Source organism: Tyto alba, unplaced genomic scaffold, assembly GCF_018691265.1.
Source record: "Tyto alba isolate M040663 unplaced genomic scaffold, T.alba_DEE_v4.0 Super-Scaffold_11, whole genome shotgun sequence".
Lineage (NCBI taxonomy): Eukaryota > Metazoa > Chordata > Aves > Strigiformes > Tytonidae > Tyto > Tyto alba.
This window is the reverse complement of record NW_024881273.1, coordinates 111,873-128,288: the sequence shown is the minus strand read 5'-3', so window position 1 is coordinate 128,288 and position 16,416 is coordinate 111,873. Positions and strand designations below refer to the sequence as shown.

At 39.0% G+C, this 16,416-nt stretch overlaps 1 protein-coding gene across 1 annotated transcript; it reads left to right on the top strand.

Moving 5' to 3' along the window:
* Window positions 1-9,941: 9,941 nt before the first annotated feature.
* On the top strand, window positions 9,942-16,067 carry LOC104367279. Its single transcript, XM_009974373.3, has 2 exons — window positions 9,942-10,049; window positions 14,022-16,067. The coding sequence occupies exon 2, from the start codon at window positions 14,083-14,085 to the stop codon at window positions 15,400-15,402; it is 1,320 nt and encodes a 439-aa protein (XP_009972675.3). The 5' UTR covers window positions 9,942-10,049; window positions 14,022-14,082; the 3' UTR covers window positions 15,403-16,067.
* The last annotated feature ends 349 nt before the right edge of the window (window positions 16,068-16,416 follow it).

The following is a 16,416-nucleotide window of genomic DNA, read 5'->3' as shown; positions in this document are numbered from 1 at the left end:
CAGTCATCACTGGCAATCCCTTTTCCTACACCTCTCGAGTGGATGGACCTCAAGGCGGGGGGGGGGGAACAAAGTCCCTCCCGCTGTAAGAGATAGAGTTCAAGACCACCTGAGGAACCTGAATATATGACCTGCTGGCCACACTTCTCCTGATGCAGCCCAGGACACAGTTGGCTTTCTGGGTTGCAATTGCACGGTGCTGGATCACAGTCAGTTTTCTACCCATTAATCCTCCCAAGTCCTTCTCCCCAGGGCTGCTCTCCATCCACTCCTCGCCCAGCCTGGATTTGTGCTTGGGATTGCCCCGGCCCATGGGCAGGACCTTACACTTGGCCTTGTTGAATTTCATGAAGTTTGCATGGGTGCCCTTCTCCAGCCTGTCCAGGTCCCTCGGGATGGCATCCCTTCCCTCCAGCGTGGCACCGCACCGCACAGCTCGGTGTCATCTGTGAGCTTGCTGAGGGTGCACTCAGTCCCACTCAATTAAATGTTAACTAATGTGAAGGTAAGAGCAAAACAAGCTCATATAAAATGGCTACTTTTAGAGCTGAAAAAGAGCATACCCTTTTTCTGAAAAGGACTCCTTTTCCTGTTATCCCCCAGAAATTAAACAGGAAGACTGTTTCAAGACTTTTTTTATTACTTTGTAGTCTTGGAAATCACTTGGATCTATGCCGTTTTCCTCCAGAGTCACGTCCAGTGTTTCACTAAATATTTTATAAAGGAAGCATCAGTAATTGTCTCTTGCATCTACCAAATGGTTGTTTTCACTGATATCATCAGTTTAAATGGGAAAACTGATTTTCATTACTCTCCTCCCCATAGGCAACAGGATAGAAAATAAACAGAGTGAGCACATTAGGAAGGAAAAGCAACAATCACTATGTTCCAGATTGCTATTATTGTTATAAAGGCGAACTGCAGAGGAGAAAAATACCTACTTTCTGTATTGCAGAATTTCACTATAAGGTGACATGTTTTTGTGATACAACACCCAAAGATGAGTACTGAAGAGCTCATGAAATGTTCATTATGTCCAAGTCTCTTGTTTCATAACCTGGGAGAGAAAAAACAAACTGAAATCTTTAAGAAGTTTGTTCCTACTTTAGACGGCAGGCTGTGCTAGGTATGTAAGTGCTAGCACTGGTAAATTGCATTAGTTTTTCTTCTGAAATCAGTAATGTTTGTTGTGGTATTTCCACTGCTGTGATCTATTACTGTGAACAACATTTGTTTATTAAATTCTGAAAATGTACCAGACCTTTCCTTGAGGGGAGGGTAAAGAAAAAAGAAGTCAAAATTTACATGTCTCAGTAGACTTCAGATGTGACAGCAAGTCAGATAAGCATATTAGGAAGGAAGAAAACACCCACTTTGTGTCAACTAAAATAGAGTTGTGCTTAAGAAATTGCAGATAGCAATGAATTGGAGGAAGTATCCTTTTTATTTCTGGACTTCGTCTGTAGCCATGCTCTTACTGCCAAAAATCAGCTTTTCAGCTTTAAGGAAGAGTAGATTGTGTTCCAAGTGATTACCTGCTTCACATGATCCATGCTTTGGGTTTGCAGGCATGATGTAACTGAATATAAAACAAATAAGCAAGGTCAGAAAACAAATAGATTTGTCCTAGTGTACATGTAGAGCAAAGACTATCCAATTCTGCAGAATAAAAAAAAGTAAACAACCAGCTAGATAGATAAATTATTTTACATGTGACTTGTTAATTGATACCACTATCTTAATAAAATGGTAAATGTAATTTTTGAACACATAGGAACACCCTAGAACCCTGGAAACACTGGAAGTTAGTTGTACAATAATGGTTACCATTTCTTGTAATAATACAAAAATATTGATGTGAACCTGTTTGACACAAACATGAATGTATGCCTTATCTTTTAGAGAGTAATGTCATACTCTTCCATGGGGCAAAGAGACAAAAAAATAGTTAAAAGCAAGGGAAGGGGCAACTTGCTGGTGCAGAAATGAGTAGGTGAAGATTCAAAGAACCCCCACAAAAATCAACACTTCCTTTTAGATTACAAGAAGTTCTTTGCTGCTTTCAAGTCCAGTATACTTGAAAGTCCACCTAGTCCTTTCTGCATTTTTTAGTAGTGCAATTCTTGTAATTCTTTCAACAATTGGAAAAGGGGGAGGGAACAGTTTTTATTTCACCTGCTAGCCTCAAGGAGGGTATATTTGTAACTGCTGAGGAGACTTGATCTTCAGATCCCTGAGGGTGAGTGCAGGTGGCAGAGTAAAACCAAGTTTTAGCATAGCTACTGAGTTATGAGTTATTTAGTCAGTCATTAAAACCACCATTTTTTGCAGCCATTTTTTGGATCACTGTGTGAAGCTGAACACCTTACATGTTGTAGCTAAGAGTTAATATACTGTTTTTCACAGATTGTTTGTTTTCTACAGAAGGATCCCATGTATTAAACCCCTCCACAACCAGAAAGAAGTTCCTAGGTCCTAGAGCAAAACAAACAAGGATGTTCACAATAAAATTAATATTTGTAATTAATTTTTTAAAGAACTAACATGAGATGACAAAGACTAAAGTAACATGCAATTAAATTCTTCTTTCAGTAATTAAGTTTCTGGGGCAGTCTCCAACTAGAAGAGGATAGTGGTTACCTCTAACAAAGTAGGTTGAGCAGATTCATACAGTAGTTCTAAATTTGTATTACAGGAACAATGCAGTTTTCTTCCCCCAAGATTAGAGGCAGAGGCTTGCTAGTGTTAATAAAAGCCCTACAGGTAGCAAAGAGGCTGTTCTCAGCATAGCATAGCCTGCCCTGAAGCTACCCTTGGCACTGCTCTTGTCTTAATACCTAGCCTGATTCCACTCTCATGTAATATTATGGGTATGCTCCATCTCCAGAGGTGCAAAGGACTGTGAATCCAATGAGATAATTACATTCATTTAGCAGCAAAATAGGAAATGTTAAAGGGAGATCTAGCAACTCCTGAGTCGTGAATGTGCTGATTAATCATTAGGGGAAGTATCTGTGGAGCACATGTGGTTATTCAGTTCTTTAGACATCTTTTGAGATCAAGCTGCCTCTTTCTTGCTGCCCTCTCTGTGCTCTGAGGAGGCAAAGAAAGGGGGAGATCTTTTAATGTCAGGGATACCAACTTCTGTACCAACACCTGACTCATGGTTACTGTATGGCAGGAGCACATGTGTCTCCATCAAATGTTTCACTTTGGAGTGAGGACAACATAGCATGCTGCCACATCATAAAAGGTAGGAAATAAAAAAAGGATTGATGCTAAGGTAGGGTATGTATGCCATAAGGTGAACTCAGATTATGGCTGATTAAGCCAAGGCTGTCAGTTAATACTTAAGATTACTCTATAAAACTGGGATCATCCTAATGGTGGTTGAAATCAGCATGCTGATATCTTGCAGTTTTCTCTGCAACTATGTAAGCTCGCTGAGCTTCTGTCTCAGTGATGAATTGTTTTAGGACAGATGTATTTTCACTGTAATCACTTAACCCTATGATATACAGGCAGCCTAGATTAAGGTGTTTGCAAACTGATTTTTTTTTTCTACTTCTTCTGTGTCTGAAGAAGAACTGAACAGTAGTTAGAGAAGATGGGGTTTGGACTTGTGTGAATTTTGTTCTATTAAATTATTGTGATTTCATTCATGTCTCTTGAGATTTATTTAATTTTTGCTGTTACTTAGATTCCTGATGATAGCTGCTTCCCTAGATGGTTTTGTTTCTGTTTAATCTTTACAACGTACAGAGGCTGGTATTTGTACTTTTTTTTTATTATTATTATTATTCTTTTCCTGACTCATTTTGTTTTCTTATAGAGCTGAAGGTCAAAAAAATAACTTGCTTTTCTCTGTTTCTTTTCCTTACCGTTCAAGCAGTGATATGCTGTATAGATTGAGCTTTATTATTAGATGAGGATTTTTTTACCCAAAATTCTGATGCAAAAGTATTGTAGAGTGGCAGCACAGTTCTTGATTCACTAAACCTTATAAGTTTTCTTAAGATAATTACATATGGAAGATCATGGAAATCCTGTCCTGGTTCTTAAAAAAAAAAAAAAAATCAGCAAGTCCTGTACCCATTTTTAGAATGTGGACAATAACAGTGTTTGGGTGAAAAGCAAGCTTGGTGTTGTCTGAGACTCCATCTTCACTAGTGACTGGGTTTAGCTGCCTTCTAAGAAGCAGCAAGAGAGCCTGTACCTGCCATTAGGCACTATTCAGACTGCAACATAATTCTCTCCTATCCTGTTATCTGGTGTCCAACTGATGAGACTGAAGAATTTTTTTCATAATTTATCTTTGTTACATAAATTATTAATGAAAGTATAACTTAATCTCAAAGATATATTGTGGTCAAGCATTCTGTACATTTTTGTAATGGCAGCAGGAGTTTTAGATAATGTATAGCAGCATTCCAAGGTGTTCAGGTGTTATATCCAAAAACTACTGGACATACCAAACCATAAACAATAAGGCAAAACAAGAAATGAGGCAAGAATGTACTCTACAAGCAAAGCATTTGTGGGTATGTACATGGCTTTCAGTCAAGTTTCTTTGCTTGACCTTTCTACTCTTTAGCATTCATATATCCACTCATATTTAAAGGAACATATGTATGCTGTGAGACAAGCATGTGGTCTATAGCAAGCTTTTGCTGTGCAGATTACAATTACAATACCCATATATATTCTCTGGTTACACACATCCACACTGAGTCTTAACACACTGCAGGTTAGTGTTACTTTGCAGTGCCTTGTATATTTTACAGTTTATATCAGGACTTTAAACTTCTGGTTGCAATTATTTTAAGTGCCTAGCACAGTGGTCTGCTAAAGAAATATGCTATTTTTTTTTTCCCCCTGAATATATTTATGGAAAGAGAGAAGTGATGTGGGGCACACACAGACAGTGAACACAATTCACATTCAGGCTTACACCCATCTTCCAACTTTGGCGTGTACTATGAGGGGCATGGGCTTCCATCAACACTAAAGATCACCAAGTGATGATTATGTCTGAGTTTAAAACTTCTCTAAATTTTCTGAATTTTTGAACTGAGAAAAGGGGGAACAAGAGAAGAAAGGGCCTTAAGGTGGGGTTTGTTGTTGGGGGTTTTATTATTATTTTTCTCCTCCAGTTATTATTTTGTAAATCTTTTTCATGAGCTAACTTCTTTGCCTATGCTTTAAGGTAAATGGGCTGAGTAATTCCTTTGTGTCTTTAAGTGAACCCTTTAGTCTCCCTTATTACCTTTCTTTGAACTTCATTGTTTCTCTCTCACCTTTTACTAGGCAGAATAAACATAAATTCTCAGTGAACTTTCTGTTTCTAAAGAAACACTGGAAACTTGTCAGTGTATTTCAGAATGTTCTTTAATGTGTTCAAACATTCCTCTCTCTCTAGTTAATTAACAATTAATGTAGCCAAAAAGGAAAGCTGCACCAGGAAAGAGGGACGTATCAGTGCAAAGTCCAATTGACAGTGGCCTGGTTCCTTCTGCTGGTTATTTACACAAAGTCACAAAGGATCAGACAGAGAGACACACCTCTTGCTGACTGCCACTCTTCCTTCAGTTTAGTAATCTCCTGACATCGTGACAGGGCCAGCAGAAGAGACCTCCTAGAATGGAGATTTCTCTGAAGAAACTAGAAGTCAAAGGTAAGTATAGAAGTTTGTAGTCACCTCCATCTATGATGTGACATCAGAGAAGGAGAAGAGGATTCCAGGCATGAGCACAAGCCCTTTGGAAACTCCACAGCGGCCAGGGCACATGGATGCAGCTCTGGTGGTGTAGTACAGTTCCATGAAAGTAAATGTGAAGTCTTAAAGGTGAAAGACTTTTTTTCTAATAATTTTTTAGTTTGCCATTGTGTTGGGGGTTTGGTGTGCTTTTGTTTGTTTTTTGTTTGTTTGTTTGTTTTTTTTTTAAGTAACTGACTTATATCATGAGCATATATGCTGAGTTCTCATACTTCAATTAAAAAAGAAGCACCTTTTTAAAGCATTCTGTTAGAGCCCTGTGGGTAATAATGAATTGCCCTAAGGGCCCTGCCCAGCCCCTGCCCGCAGGCCCAGCAGCCCTTGCCTGAACTGTGCCATCCGAAGCTCGGGCTCGTGCCCCAGAAAACCTGTGGATCCAGGCCCTGACCAGCAGACTGGCTTCCTGACTTGGCTGTGGCCCTCTCCTGTCCCCATGGTCCCACCCAGCAGCCACAGGACCTGCCCTGACTTGTGGGTCAGCTTCCCCGCTTGGCCCCAGACCTGTCTGGTCCCATGGACTTGCTGGCTGGTCTGAACTTGGGGCTGTGGGTGTGAGCCTGTGGTCCTGCGCATGGCCAGCCCTGCTTGCCTCAGAAATGGAGGGACCGGGGCCTGGCTGCCGAGGCCCGCACCCCAGCGCGACCTGCTCCCCTCAGGCCCTGGCTGCTGGTTGACTGCAGAGCTGCCAGCCCTTGCTGCTCTCTGGTAACGTTCTTTGTGATTGTCTCCACACTGAGAAACGGAGGCATTCACAGATGCTCTGAGTTCTAGGCCCACTTTATGCCTTTTCTGAAGGGAAAATAAATGAGAAGGGAAGCAGAAATGTGTGTTTCTCCCCAGCAAAAATACTAAACATTTCTGAAACTGCACAGTGGCACAGGAGGATTTTGCAAGAACAGATGCGTGGGGAGATAGAATGAGGAAAGAGTGGGCTGTTGTTATGTACAGGAAAAGAAAACAATGACAGAATGCTGATAAGAGGTTGCTTAACTATCTGAAACAGGTTGTTTAGCAAGAAACATCACACTTTCTTGTTTAAATAAAAGGCAAAAAGAATACCAGACAACAAGATGTGAATGGAGCTGCTGCCCAGCTGCGTTACTTCATTTATCTTGATAATTTTGTACAATATAAGTACAAACTAATTTAATTTTAATTTCTGCCAGGGTTTCCTCTCTAGTTCATAGGTATTGGTTGCAGTCACCGAAGACTTTTCTAGTTCTCGCACTAAAACCAAGAGAGTTGTTGAGAGTTTAAGATTTCCAGTCATGTGGCCACAGTGTTTGTCTGAAAGTTCTGTAGAAATATCTGTGTGTACACTGCAGCCCTTGCTGCTCAAGTGTGTAACGGCATGCATCTACTCAGGAAGAAAAAAACAAGAAGACTGTAGTGCTTCTAGGGTTGGGTCCTTCTTGATGTTAGTCTACTGACAATTATAATACTAAGTAGCTGTAGTATTATTTACTCTAAACCTTTTTAAAAACAAACAAGCAAGCAAACAAACAAAAAATTAAAAAATTAAAATGTTACCTGAAGTTACATTTAGTAATCACCAGGAAAAGAAGTGTTATTTATTGGCATGGTTTTGAAAAGTTTGTTTTCTGTAAATGAGAAATTCGCAGATCATGATAGTTTCTTTGTGACATTTATTGCATATGCTGCTGAGCAGTACCAAGAAGCGGAATACAGGGAAGATTTTGCTGCACTGCTAACTAAATACTTGTAAATCCACCACTTTTTCCAGGAATTAGCAATTGGTTCCATCAACTCGCATGCACATGCTTGCACAGGCTAACCACTTAAACCTGTCCTATTCCAGCCTTTGTATCTCACACATGAACAATCTGTGGAACCAGAATGACAACCTCAGCCCTACTGAGTATTATGTACTGCAGCTACTGTACAGGCTTCTCTCTCAGAAGCACTAAATAGGCAAGTCATGACTTGCCACTTTCATAGCAATAACTGCAGTTATAACAATAGCATTCAAATAAAATAAATGAGTTACTGGCAACCTTCTTCAACCTTTGAAAAGCTTTTATAATGAAGGGTATGATTCAGGTCAGAGCTTTAAAACTGCTTTCTGAGAAGAGTCAACTGGCAGTCGCTTTTCTGTGTTACAGTTCACATCAATAGAAGATGCCTTAATGAGAAAAGATAAACAAGTCAGAAAAGCTTATGTGCTGGTTACTTCCTCCCATCCCTTGCCCCCCAGACTACTTATTAGTGAAAAGCAAGCATAAATTCAGAGTCGTTTTGGAAATAACTCCAGCAAGGACTTGAATAATAACACTAATAACACTAATGATAATGATAACAATAATATTAATAACAATAATAATAATAATAATTCAAGGAAATTTAACAACATACATGTTTGAAAATGCTGATCAAATGATTCAGCTGATAAAGTGTACTGCTAAAGAGGATCAAAATTTCTAATACTGAACTAAGCTAAGTCCATGTGTGGTAAGTAAAGGCAAATTGATATTAGTTGTATAATAAACTGTTCTGCTCCATATCAAAATTACAGATGGAGTCCTGAGGCTAGCTTAGTTGTTGTTATCTTGTTTTACTTGAAAAAAATGTGTATAAAGCTTTGTTAACAGTACTGTTAAATGGAGACTCATTACCTAAAGGGCACAGTCATGTAACACAAGCAGCCTCACTTAAGGCAGGATCAGTGGTGAACAGTTTTTTCTGGTCATTCTACTACTAGACAATGCTGAAGACCTGAGACAGGTGAAAGCAGCATATTTCTTCTGTTACTTTATTTTTATTTATTTATTTTCCCATGACTGTGCCGACACATGATGCTAGTGAAACAAGCAAACATAAATAACAGTAAAAATTGTTGGGGAATTTTTATTGTTCACCTTGAGCTGAATTAAGCACACATTTGTGCTTAATTATAGAGAGATTTAATGAACAATGCATTGGACAGCGTCCTACTGCCCTAAGCAGTTCTACAAGGAGTCTGCAAAGATGTAACACAAGCCAATTCCCTATATACACTTGCAAGAGCACGGATCCTGTGCGTGTCAGCATGGGCTCCTCAGCCCAGCACTGAATCCATCCCCCAGTGCCAGCTCTGCTGGTCAAAGGTGGCTCCAAAACACTCTCAATCAAATGGTACACAACAATTACCAAGGCATTTCTTATCTTATCAGCAAGGGAGAGTTTTCTCCCTTTCACAGAGTCATTCTGTTTCTGGTGTTCTTGCTCTCAGACAGCTTAATCCACTCAGCAGTTAAACCTTCTTGCCCTCCATGTCAGATCGTTCCTTAGTCACAAATTACCATTGCTGAGAGGTTACAACTTGAATTTCCCCTTCAGAATACTTCAGCTGTAATCAAGCCACCTCTGCAATTTCCCTTTTTCCCTCTAAGACAGATGAAGATGTGTGTCTTTCCATAGAAATAAGTTATTTAAAACAAAAACTGCAAGCACCTCACTCCTATTAAGAGAAAGGGAGAGTTTTTATCTCTAAATAGCTATTAAAGAAAGCAAATCCAGTTTGCCAACCCAAAATAAATTGTTCTGTTCTTTTGCATATCTCCAAGCTACTCCTCCTATTTGAGTTAGTGTTTATGTTAGCTATTAATACAGCTCCACCAACCAATCGAGTGTTGACTCAAGTTATATCCACCTACTATTTCAGACACCTGCTGTTGTAGATTAAAGGTAGATGTGATTAAATACGGACTTTTATTTTCTGGTCTCACAACTGTGCACACAATTACTGTATTTATTTTGTGTAATTATAAAGTGAAGGAGATAATCTTAACAGAGGACTAAGCTTACCCCAAAGCTCCTCTGAAAAACACAAGGGGCTATTTAAAATTAGACTGTTGAAACACATTAGGTTACGATTGATCTAATGGGAAGTATTTAAATCCTGATCTAGATAAATCTTCTAGAACATACACGCAGACACCATAAGTAGAGGAAAATTGTCATCTATCATTCTCCCAGTTAACAAATATGACTATTGAGAGGCTGAGATTGTATAAACATCAATTGAAGAATCATTCAATTAAGTCAACGTTGTTTATCTGAGAAAATGACAGAACAGAAAGCAAGCTGATTTGCTGTACAGGAAGCTAACCAAGTCACGGGACTTCCCACAGACGGTCAAAAGTACTAGTATAATTGTAGAGGAAGCAGATGTTGGGGAACAAGCAAGGTTGCAAGGTCTCTCATTTCAGTGGGAGCATAAGGCAGTATTGGAGCACTGGAAAGCATGAAGTGCTAGACAGAGAGGCTTGAAACTGTGAGTAAATACACTATCGTTTGATTCCTTTTATGTTCAGGAGGGCATGATTTTGCGCGTTCTGGTGAAATATCAAGGCTGCACATAACAAACATGGACTCCATTATTTTCTCTTCACGTGACAACTGAAAAATGCCGAGGTGTTTTCTAACTATTCCAGGAAAAATGGGTGACAGTGTTTTATAAAGCTTCACTAAAACAGTTATTAAAAGCAAGGCTGTTATTGTTTTGTATGAATAAGTTTCTTAAACTTTGTTGACATTATATACCTTGCTGTAAAACGTCTTCTGATTACTTCTCTGTACTGCAATACTGTGGTATTAACCAAAACAGGCAGAGAAGGTCCAGAGTTGTTAATATATTTTAAAACTCCTGTTTTACAGGGCAAGGATATTTTTCAGTTTCAGAGCACACTAAATATTTTCCTTAATAACAGAGACCATAGTGATATCCGACACAGTGAAACAGTGGTCATTTGCTCAACATTGGAACATCGTCTTACATGACATGAAGCTTTGCCAACATATGTTCATTTGAACAAAGGACAGTACAAAGCAGTGCAATAAGTATATTTTAATAACTCCATGTGTATAGTCCTTTTTCAGAATGACTGGCTATTTCTGTTCAGAAATTACTGTTCTGACGATAGTTGAGATGCTGCATTTTTTTAATGATCCCATCCCAGCTAGATAAAGAGAAACTTGGTGGTTTTAGTCACCTAATTCAGTGGACACAGCTAATGGTTGCAGCCTGTGGATTCCAAAAGAGGTGGCACAAGCTTGAATACAAAATCATATTTCATATTTAGGAACTGATGTCATCCCTTTCTTGAAAAAAATCATGTATCAGGTCAAGATCATGAGCAGGTCAAGATGAAAGACAGAAATGGGATGAAAGTTAGCAGGCACTGGAGGTTTACAGAAACTAAACAATTCTTTGAGGAGAAGACAGTAGGTTATTTAAATGGACTATATAGATCTCTATGGGTCTCTACAGTTTTTATAGACTTCTTTATGCAAAAGGGACTTACCTGTTTCTTTATTGTCCCCCGTCTGTAAAGTTTTACTCACAGTCACCATTCATGGCACAGGAGGCCTCTGGTTTCTAATACAAATGCTAGTTTACTTTTTACCTGGATCAAATGGTTAATAATGCTTTTGGCATGCTAAAACTACTCATTGTTAGTCTAAAAAATAAGCTATTAGGATGAATTTGCATTGCCCAAATTGGGTAACGTATGCACACAAAATTTGTGAAGAGAAATTATATCAAAAGTTTGTTTGCACATAGTTAAAAATGGACAAGAGATTGTTTCATCCAGAAGACGTGAGATGCAAGGGAACATGTGAGTGAACTTCCTGCTTTGTGTAACTTGCGCGTAAAACTAAGATGGAGTCTTCTATGCAGCAGGATGTACAGGAATTGCTCTCTTTTCACATTGGCTAGAAAGTAGTGGTGTTCCAAAAGGAACAGGTAAATGAGAGTACTTGCCATGAGTGGATTCCTTATTGCAGGAAGAGATCACTAGTTTTCTAATATTTCTTAAATCTTAAAAATGCAATTTGCATGTAAATTTCCCAAGCCTAATTTAACATGTAATTTTTAAGGTGTATTGCTGCTTGGTGTAAAATTGACAATTGTAAACGTATTTCACCAGAACAGTGTAATGATTTTTGCACTTAGCATCTGTATCAAAAAAAAAAAACCAACCTGAACTCTATTCCTGTAAATAAATGTAACAGACATTAATGATGAGGCACTTTATTAGTGCTTTGATTCATCTCACCCCTTAGTAAATTTGTCCTATCTCTTATGCAGTAAATCATCCTCCCCAGAATAGTTTATATCAGGATTCTCTGATTTTCTCTACCTTCCTCAGTCACTTTATTGTTCCCTTCGATGTCAAGATTGGACCCATAAACTACTCTACTTTTACAACTTCCAGTCCTCTGTCCTTGTTACATGCCTCTTGATCTTCAGACCTACTCCCATCTCTGAAGCATTCTGTTGATTTCCTCCAAGAGAACAGACAGCTAAATCCCACCTCTGAAGTGGGAAGAGACAAAAAAAAAAAAAAAAAAAGGAAAATAAAAGCAATTGTGGGTAAAAAACAAGAACTAGAACTTGAAATTACTATTTTTCCATGTTGTTATTGGCTTTTTTTGTGTGTGTGTGTGGTTTTTTTTTCTCCTGAAGTTTTCTGTAATTTTCAATCCCACTTCCCAATGAATACTCTTAAAGAAAAAACCCATTTCACTCTAAAATAGTCTCATAGTTTTCTAATAGACAGCATGTCAGTAATTGTAAATGGTTTCCAATCCAAAAAGTAGGATTAAGTTTTTGAAGAATGATGTAAGCTGGTAACTGATGATGCAGCCCTAGTTTTCTATATATTGTCATCTTTTCCATGCAAATATCACTTGCAAGGTTCTGCTTAGCTACCAGTGAGCCAATGACAAAAAGCATATTTGAATTTTTTTGGTTAGTTGAGGAGGCAATATTAGAATTATTTAAAGCAGATAAGGAGACATCTTTTGCAGAAATGAGTAACTTTAAACTTTGTGATCGTATTAGAAAAACTATTCTGCACAGGCAGGGTAATCTTAAAATCGGTGAATACCAATACTTGCATGAAAGGGGAAGATGTACAGTTTGCATAACAATTTGCAGAGAGCAACACAAAATTTTCACTTTAGAGAATGGGTCATTATACATCATTCAAAATAACTTCTTACATTTTTTGAGGCCAAAAAATGAAAAAGAGCAGTTGAGCAACATCTTAAATTTGCAGATAACACCAGGCAGCAGTGCTTTCATCATGTTCTTCAAACCTAGTACTCTGGAGTCAGAATAGGGCTGTAACTTAAGTGGCAATTTTGTGCATAATTAGAAAGCAGTTGTTATTCAGCTGAGATTGAGTGTATACAAAAAAGGACAGAACACCTACAAATGGTACAGGCACTGGTGAATTGTTCTGATATGTTGTTGTGATGTGTCACATTATACCATGCCCTCATGGCTGCTCACAGAATAAAGCAAGGTTTGATTTTGTTTGGTTTTGGTTTAATTTGCCTTCCATCTGCTTGATGGTTTAAGCATGTGTAAATACTGAGCTGTGATTGCATATTGAAAATCTTCACTTTGTAGTCTGGTTTGGTAGTATCTTGGAGAATTTGAAGTTTCCATGGCAAGGTTAAAAATTTCAGTAGTGCATGTGGTCCCAATGAATGGTCACAAAATTCACACAAAGTCTGACTGAAATCAACTGCTGATTTAGAACTGTGGTCTGAAACTTGTAATCTTTAGTGGCAAAAGCAATTTACATTTAAGGTAATCTCAGCCACCTGAACAAGTGAAAATATCATTCTTTTCAAACGTCTTTTACTAGATAATGTTGAATACCATAGGAACCTACTAAACTCTGAAAACACTAGCCTCTGAAAACATTTTCACTGTGACTCAGGAATCAGGACACTTGAGAGACTATGATGGGATTACTCCTAGACAAATCAAAAGAATACAGTTTGAATTTTTGTTCACAGTACCTTTTTTAAAGAGAAAGAGGGGAAAGGAGAAGTATATAGCTTTACAATCTTCGCAGAATACCAAAAGATAAAGAATATGGGGGTTCAGTAACATAAAATTTCTTCCAGGCATCAGAGTGATTCAAATCACATTGTATTACCATAACTGTATACCAAAACAGCTCAAACTGTTGCACTGGGCCCAGCTGTAGAGTAAAATGTAACAAAGTTCTGAATAAGAAGATGTAAAGAGCACAGAGAGAGCTCAGAGTAAGAGCATCTCTCTTTTTTTTTCCAAAGCTGTATGAAAAGGCAGGTCTTCATACTAAAGTTCCAAGTATCAAACCAGTACCTGTTGCCTTTAAGAGAATACAGTTCAAGACAAAACATTGCCTCGTTTTGGCAAATCACTGAAAGTGTGCTTTTTTTTGTGTCTGTTTTGTTTTAGAGAAAGTGCACAGAAGACTGAGTGTAAAAGCCTGTTAAGTTCCAAACTGTGAAATTCAGCAATGATACACTGTGGAAAAAAACATATTTGTGCTGTTGTTGCATGTATTCTTATTTTTGCAAGCATTTTAATCTGCTCCTGGAAAGATCCTCAGCTGCAGAATAACATAACTAGAAAAATCTTCCGCCAGGCAACAACTTCCAGTCCAGCAGGTGAGCTTTGTAGAGGAAAACCTGCTCAAAACATAATAACACCGTTAAAAGATAACAGAACTTTTATTATATCCCCATATTTTGATGACAGAGAAAGCAAAGTCACTCGTGTGATTGGTATTGTTCACCATGAAGATGTAAAGCAACTCTACTGTTGGTTCTGCTGTCAGCCTGACGGAAAGATATACGTATCAAAAGCAAAAATTGATGTTCACTCAGACAGATTTGGGTTCCCTTATGGTGCAGCAGATATAGTTTGTTTGGAACCTGAAAACTGTGATCCAACACATGTATCAATTCATCAGTCTCCACATGGAAATATTGACCAGCTGCCAAGGTTTGAAATTAAAAACCGCAAGGCTGAGACTTTTTCTGTTGACTTCACTGTATGCATCTCTGCCATGTTTGGAAATTACAACAATGTCTTGCAATTTATACAGAGTGTGGAAATGTACAAGATTCTTGGGGTACAGAAAGTGGTGATCTATAAGAACAACTGCAGCCAGCTGATGGAGAAAGTCTTGAAGTTTTATATGGAAGAAGGAACTGTAGAAGTAATTCCCTGGCCAATAAACTCACACCTCAAGGTTTCTTCTAAGTGGCATTTTTCTATGGATGCAAAAGACATTGGCTACTATGGACAAATCACAGCTCTAAATGACTGTATATACCGTAACATGCAGAGGAGCAAGTTTGTGGTTCTTAATGATGCTGATGAAATAATTCTTCCCCTTAAGCACCCAGACTGGAAAGCAATGATGAGCAGCCTTCAGGAGCAAAACCCGGGGACTGGCATTTTCCTCTTTGAGAACCATATTTTCCCAGAAACCGTATCTACTCAAGTGTTCAACATTTCATCCTGGAACACTGTGCCGGGTGTTAACATATTACAGCATGTTCACAGAGAGCCTGACAGGAAAGAGGTTTTCAATCCCAGGAAGATGATAATTGATCCACGAAAGGTGATTCAGACTTCAGTCCACTCTGTCCTTCGTGCTTATGGGAACAGTGTGAATGTTCCCATGGATGTTGCCCTCATTTATCACTGTCGGGTACCCCTTCAGGGAAACCTTCCCAGGGAGTCCCTCATCAGGGATACAACACTGTGGAGATATAATTCATCATTAATCATGAACGTTAACAAGGTGCTGTATCAAACTGTCCTGTAACCTTAAAAGTGAAACCTTGGTTGTAAGGAGGGAAAGTGGAGAGCCACCCATATCGTGGGGAGGCAGAGGATGTAATTTAGAGGTCATATTGAAATCACTGCCACATGAAGTTTACATCTTACAGAGATTTCGGAGAACGGCCTTTTTAGGTAATGTACAACGATAAATGCATTTGATTTGTGAACTGAATCAAGGTATCTAGGGAAGAGATTTTCAAAACTGAAAAACTTATTTGATCCAAGAAGGGCAGTTGAGGCCTCAGTCTACTGCTTTCTAGAGATGTTTACATGTTTGGTAAGCGCCTGATGAAATTGTTGTCTTCGCAGGAAATAGGTGTGACGTACCAGGCACATATCAGGCACAAATCCTTTTCAATATATATGTATGTCTTTTGCTCTGAAAGTTAACTATGTTGTGTATGCTACAATTCTAAGTGCATTAATGAAACTTAATGATGTTGCAATAGGCACTTAATGCTGCGTTCTCCCCAGCAACAAATGCACTGTGTATTTAAGATCATCTTTTACTCACAGGAACAATGTTAATTCATGGCTTTCACCACTAGAAAAATTCCCACCACTCGTACAAATCCTAACGTTGTATTTGTTGTAAGAATGATCCAACTACTTGTTGTCTCTAAAAAGTAAAAGCAGTGGTGTAAACGACTGGATTTTATCATTATGTAAACTTTCCCTTTACTTTTTAAAAATTGACTTGCATTTTGGAAATATAACGGCTCGTGTTTCTCCATTTTACACAAGTAGAGAAACTGACGGTGCAACGCTCGTGCCGAGGCCAGAGGCCTCCTCCCGCGAGGCACGGCACAGCTGCGGCCTCTCCTTTGCGCTTGTGCGGGCTGTGCTGTCCGTTCCAGGGACGGGGTGTGTGGCAGGCACGGCACCCGGACCGGGGTGAACGGCGCTCCCGGCGCCGCCGGGGTCCGGGTCAGGCCCTGCTCCCCAGACGGCTCCGCGGGCCCCCCGGGGCGGGCCGGCGAGCCCGCGCCGCGCCGCG

Coding starts and splice junctions, on each gene's coding strand:
- LOC104367279 (XM_009974373.3), top strand. CDS start 14,083: ATGATACACTGTGGAAAAAAACATATTTGTGCTGTTGTTGCATGTATT.